At 47.5% G+C, this 6,000-nt stretch overlaps 1 protein-coding gene across 2 annotated transcripts in view; it reads right to left on the minus strand.

Moving 5' to 3' along the window:
- Positions 1 to 6,000, minus strand: part of Zfyve26 (zinc finger FYVE-type containing 26) — a 69,445-nt gene that overhangs the window by 55,358 nt on the left and 8,087 nt on the right. For both annotated transcript variants that reach the window (XM_021178746.2, XM_021178747.2), the window contains exons 5-10: positions 4,874 to 5,396; positions 3,767 to 3,888; positions 3,048 to 3,212; positions 2,824 to 2,912; positions 1,599 to 1,762; positions 186 to 386 (exon numbers count right to left, since the gene is read on the minus strand). In XM_021178746.2, the coding sequence (XP_021034405.1) occupies positions 186 to 386; positions 1,599 to 1,762; positions 2,824 to 2,912; positions 3,048 to 3,212; positions 3,767 to 3,888; positions 4,874 to 5,396 (1,264 nt within the window). The remainder of the gene's footprint in view (positions 1 to 185; positions 387 to 1,598; positions 1,763 to 2,823; positions 2,913 to 3,047; positions 3,213 to 3,766; positions 3,889 to 4,873; positions 5,397 to 6,000) is intronic.

Raw genomic sequence — 6,000 nt, forward strand, 5'->3', positions numbered from 1 at the left:
CTAGGTGATCAGAGTAAGATCCATCAAGACGTAAACAGGTCCTTTTGATGCAGAGGTTGATAGATGTGCACAATCATTCCTGAGCACTTCCAAATCAAGGGCACGCCATCCTAGAAGGATGTGGTAACCACACAGAGACACTGGGGAAGGTGTCTGTGTATGCCAGGGGCAGGGAAGTGCTGTACCTGGGGAGGGGAGAGAATCGCTGCCTGGATCCACCAAGGCCAGGTCCTCGGAGGCGCTGTCTCTGCAGTCCTGGCACTGAGAGTGCTGGTGTGAGTTCACACAGAGGGCATAGACTGCATACTTCATGGCACAGAAGCCCTGGTAGAGGGTCAGGCTCTGACACTGGCTCAGGTGCTCGGGGACTGAGGCATCATGGGTCTCTGAAGCATAGAAATGAAGAAGTTCAGAGGTAATCTTTTCTTTTCTTTTTTTAAAAGATTTATTTATTATTTTATGTAAGTACACTGTAGCTGTCTTCAGATACATCAGAGGGCATCAGATGTCATTACAGATGGTTGTAAGCCACCATGTGGTTGCTGGGATTTGAACTCAGTACCTTCAGAAGAGCAGTCAGTGCTCTTAGCCACTTAGCTATCTCTCCAGCCCCAGAGGTAATCTTTTCAGCCACGAGCAGCAAGCATGGCTGAAGCAAAGAGGGTTGACCTGGTCTGGAGGGTTGAGGTTCTTACCCTCCTAGTCACCAGCAGCTCTGTCCTCTGTGTCTTTTCCCTACCAGTCTTCCTTCTATCTCATGCAGGCCTCCACTGCCTGGGCTCTGTCTTCTACCTCATATGGTTTGTACCTCAGCCATGGTACTTGCTGTCCCTTCTCAAGTTTAAGTCCCAAGCTCCAAATACATCTAAGTGGGTTCAGGGGCCAAATCTAAATACATCCTTGGAAGCCTTCTGCACTTGTAGGTGTGAGTCAGAATTCTACTTGGGGGCGGGGCGGGGTGGGGGGAAGAATGTGGTGACATAGGTTTGTGGCAGGTTCTTTTGAAAAGTAAATCAAAGCAACCTCTCCCTGCTGGAGACAGCTATTCTCATGGAGACAGTTCTCTGACCTCTGGAGCAGAATGACTACACTCTGGCGGTACTCTCAGACAGCAAGGAGAAGGAGCCCACTCATTGGATCTTGATTTTTAAGAAAAAAGCCAAAGGTTAAAATACAGCTTTGCTATTGTTTCTGATAAGTCTTCCCTCCAAACTTTTTGCCCTGTTCTACAGAGTCTGAAGGAGGCACGAAATGTGCTGTGCAGTTTAGCAAGCATCAAGTACACTCACCAAGAATTTCCTCAGAGCTGAGAATGCAGAAGACATTTCACAGCACTGCTTCACTGACATTTCAGTTGGTCCCTGACATGATTCCACAGGGCGACAATGGGAGCATGTCCATGGGATTCTCTACACCTCAGTGGCAGAGGGGAGGGATGCCGCTACATCCTCTAATCAGACTTGGGGAACAGCAATACTTCAAAGTATACATGCTGGACCAACCGCCTAACTAACGGGCATCCGGGCAGCCATGTCTAGACTAATCTCATACTGCAGGAGACATATGAGACTCTTCAGAGGGACTCCTGGCCAACTCACCATGCTCTCCCTGGAGGTCCTTGGTTGGTTCCTTCTGTAACAGCTTGAGGACTTCTTCCTCGTTGAGGGCTGGAAGGTTTGTAAGATGATGGAGAGAGTAGAGCACTGAGTGGCTGTCTCCACCATGTAAGTGACACAAGAACTCTCTCTTTGGTACGAGGTTGCTGGAAAGGAAGGATGGAAGGATGGAAGGGTGGCGAGGGAGGCAGTTTATATTGTTGTCCGGCAGAAGGACAAGCCTGTTCTTCTCTGACCTAGAATACTTCAGGTTTCAGTTTCTCAAACTATCTTTTACTAGGTCTAGGATAAAAGTTGACATTTATTTACCTTGAAGGAATTATATTCACCAAGTAAGATACGTTGTCTGGAAAGGCTCTAGGAAGAGCCTTTCTGGTTAGTGGTGTCTTAGAAGGGCTGATGACTGAAGTTCCTAAGTTCTATATGCTCTGTAGCTTTGATATGTTTCCTTGCTTTGAGTTAGAACCCCTCCCTGCTCACACCTCTGACTACTCTACTTTCTGAGCATTGGTGAGATGAACGAAGAATTAAATGGAAACTCAGATCTGGGCTAAGTGACTAGGAAAATACAGGGTTTCATATACATCCAATGAAATAGGTTTAATAACCTACGACTCAGAATAATGTATGGCTAAGAACATGGATGATAAATTTACTTGCTGTATCACCCTGTGAAGATTATTTAACAGTTCTGGGCTTCAGAGTCTCACCTTTTGTGGGGGTGGTTGTGGCTTTTGAGGCATGGTCTCACTATGTAACGACCTTGGCTTTCCTGGAACCTGCTCTGTAGAATGGGCTGCCTGTGACTTCACAGAGATCAGCCTGCCTCTGCCTCCTAGGTACTGAGATTGAAAGAGCGAGCCGCCACGTGTGGCCCTTAGTGTCCCATGCTCAGAGTGAGAATCCTGTTGGGATCTACTTCCCCGGAATGCTGGGAGGACTGATCATCTTCTAGGCGGCTTAGGACAATGCACAGCCTTTAGAATGTGCCTAGGGATTTGTGAGCTGTTGTCCTTTCAGACTCTGACTTGTCCTCTGACTGTGACACAATGGCTGCAAATGGAAGCTGATCATCAGTTATGTTTTCCCCACACGGGACAATTATTCCTGCCTGGCTAACAGTAATTTTTTTTTCCCCAGAAAAGGAGCACAGCATTGAATGTGCTCCAGGTAGGGTAGGAGAGGGAATGGCTTGACAGGGACATACCTGCTCTGCTGTACGCACCACTCCAAGACTTCCAAGTGAGCCCACAACCCTTCACACGCATCCCTGAGAAGCTCATCATGGCCTTGGTCCTGTGTCAAAGCAGAAGAAATACGCTGACTCAGGCACCTGGCATCAGATACTGTTGCTGACTAGGAGACTGAACTCCACGGAGGCCCGAAGCCCCATGGTGTTTGCCTCTGGGGGAGTGTGAGGTGCTGAGATACCTGGGTCCTGTAGAGAGTCTGGAGCAGTCTCTTAGCTGATTCCAGGCTCTGGCAGTGTGTCCAGCCCAGGAGCACGAGCAGGTGACTGAGAGGCCTGAATTCTCTATCAAGCAAGTATCCAAGGCTTGGGAAATCTTCCTCTTTCAACAGGGTCAGTGCTGTCACCTACAAGGCAAAGGTCACCATAGGTGGCTGCCTGAACTGGAAAGAATGACTCCTAGCATCATTAAGTAGGATTCCCATAATGACACAAATGGTTGGTTACATAAAAATGAATGTCCCCAAAGCACAACACTTTGAAGTGAGGGACAGACTTCTGCTGTAACCTTGTGTCTTCACATAGCACATGGCCTACAGGATGGGACTCATAAATTTATCTGTTGAAGTAAATAAGTTCAGTTGCAATTCGGGAGGCGAGAGTTAAGAGTTAGTTCATTCTTCCTGCCCGCTAGACCTAGTACGGCTGCCATGGCCTTTGCTTTCTACATCTTCCAGGGAGCTGACTCACAGCCAACACCTTACTTCCCACCAAAGGTCCAACAGAATGAGTGACCACAGCATCGATCATGAACGGAACTGATCCTCAGAGGCCTCTCTCTCTAGGGGCTGCAGGATGATAACCAGAGGATTTGTCACTAATTAAGCTGTAGGAGTTGGATACACGGGTGGGAGAGAGTTCTGGGTTCTTCTATGATGGACAGCAATTAAGCTTGACTCACAAGGATCTGCTCCAGGAAGTGTTTGTTGTTACTCAGGCAGTAGAAAAAGGCCATTTTCCACGCATGGGCTGGGTCAGGAGTGGAGAACAGGGCCAGCATCGCCCGCTCAGGATCAGGATGATCTGGGATGACAGAACATCACACCAGAAGGGTTACCAGGCAGCGGCAAGCGCCCGTTTCTTATGCTACAGTCGCCACTGAAAACCAAGCAGTGTGAGACTAGGTGCTTGGATTTATTTACTTAAAATTTATTTGCTAGGTGGTGGTGGTGCATGCCATAAATCCCAGCGTTAGGGAGGCAGAGGCCAGCCTGGTCTACAGAGTGAGTTTCATGGTAGCCAAGGCTACACAGAGAAACTATGTCTCAAAAAACCAAAAAAAAAACCAAAAAAAAAAAAAAACCAAAACCCTAAAAACAAAACAAAATAAAATACAACAAACCCCCGCAAAACCTAAAAACCAATGATGATGATGACGACGACGTGTGTGTGTGTGTTCACGCACGTGCATACTATGGAGGTCAGAGAACAATGCTGTGGAGTGTCTTCTTTCCTTCCACTTTTATATGGGTTCTGGGGATCAGACTCAGATTTCTGGGCTAGGGTGGCAAGCACCTGTACCCAATCTTTCTGGCCCAAGAACAGACTTTTAAAAAGTTAAACTAGATTGTTTACACTTTAAAGATGTTTCGTTCCTCTTAGTAGCTTCTACAAAACTCTTTTCTGGTCCTGGTATATTATTATTATTACTATTATTACTAATAGCAGCAGCAGCAGCAGCAGCAGCAGTTTTTCTGTGACAAAAAAGTTATCCTGGAGCTCAATCTGTAGACCAGGCTGGCCTCAACCTTATAGAGATCTGCCTGCTCTGCATTCTGAGTGCTGGGATTAAAGGCATGCACTACCACCGCCTGGCTTCCTGTTATTTATTTAATTTTTCACTTTGGCTAATCAAATAGACAGACAGACAATTATGAAACATGCTACATCTTCTTGCTTAGCCTCTCTTGTCTTGAACAACAAGCAAATACAACAGTTAGTCCTGACTTTAGAATGGCTGGGGATATTGAAATTACCAAAGTAGAAAGAGAAACAGTGAAGAACACACCTTTTCCTGAAAGTGTGGCCTTTGGTGGCCTTTCTGCCACCTTCTCTGCATAGGTGTGGCCATAGAGGGACAGCAGGTTCCGTCCAGCCTTGTGCAACAGGCAACCAAGCAGCCGTTCCTCCTGCAGGGGACTGTCCTCAGTCCTGCAGGTCTCCAACAGTTCCTCACACAGGACACGCCACTCACTCTCTGGTAGCTCAGCTGTGCAGCAGAGAGCCTGAAGGGCTCCACAGACAGCATCAGCCACCCCGGGGGGCTGAGAGGCAGGGTCCCTCAGGGTCTGCAGTGCCTCTCGGATGAGGTCCAGCAGGGATTTCTGCAGAGGACTAGGGCACAGGCTGGCACTGTGGTGGTCCTCAAGCAGCAGCTCCAATAGGGCCTGGGCTGGCCGTGGGGCCTGCTTCAGAAGATTCCAGAGCACGGAGACAGCTTCAGGGCTGAGCTGAGGGGTCCTGCTCTCACACCTTTGACTTCTGTCAGGTATACTGCCCACTGGGCCTTGTGCTAGTGTTTCAAACAGCTCCTAAATGGAGAATGAAGACAGGGATTGTGGTGGGTCACCCAGATGGTTATGTATGCAGGAGCAAACATTTCGATGGCATTTCTTTAGCTAGCCACTCTTCACGGCTCTTCACAGAACAGACAACTCAACCATTATGAAAATCTCGCAGGAAGATACTCTATTCCCATCTTACTGATGGGACTGAGGTTAAAAGTGATTGGCCCAGTTACCCAAGTCTTACCGCACTCTCCCCAAAATGTATGCTGGTGACCTAAATTAAGGACTACAGAATAAGGACCAGGTGGGCAAGGCATTATGCATACCTAAAAGCATTTCATCGTATTTTTTGAAAGAACATTACATATCAGCTTTTAACTACTGTTTTGAATTCTGTCCACATTTATTTAAAGGTATAGTCTATGAGATCCTTCTGCTATAATTTGAGTGTGCCTCTTAAAAGTTCCTGTGTCGCAAAGTGGTGGTGGCGCACGCCTTTAATCTTGGCACTTGGGAGGCAGAGGCAGGCAGATTTCTGTGAGTTGAAGGCCAGCCTGGTCTACAGAGAGTGTTCTAGGTCAGCCAGGACTGTCACACAGAGAAAAAACCCTGTCAAAAAAAAAAAAAA

This window comes from Mus caroli, chromosome 12 (assembly GCF_900094665.2).
Source record: "Mus caroli chromosome 12, CAROLI_EIJ_v1.1, whole genome shotgun sequence".
Classification (NCBI taxonomy): domain Eukaryota; kingdom Metazoa; phylum Chordata; class Mammalia; order Rodentia; family Muridae; genus Mus; species Mus caroli.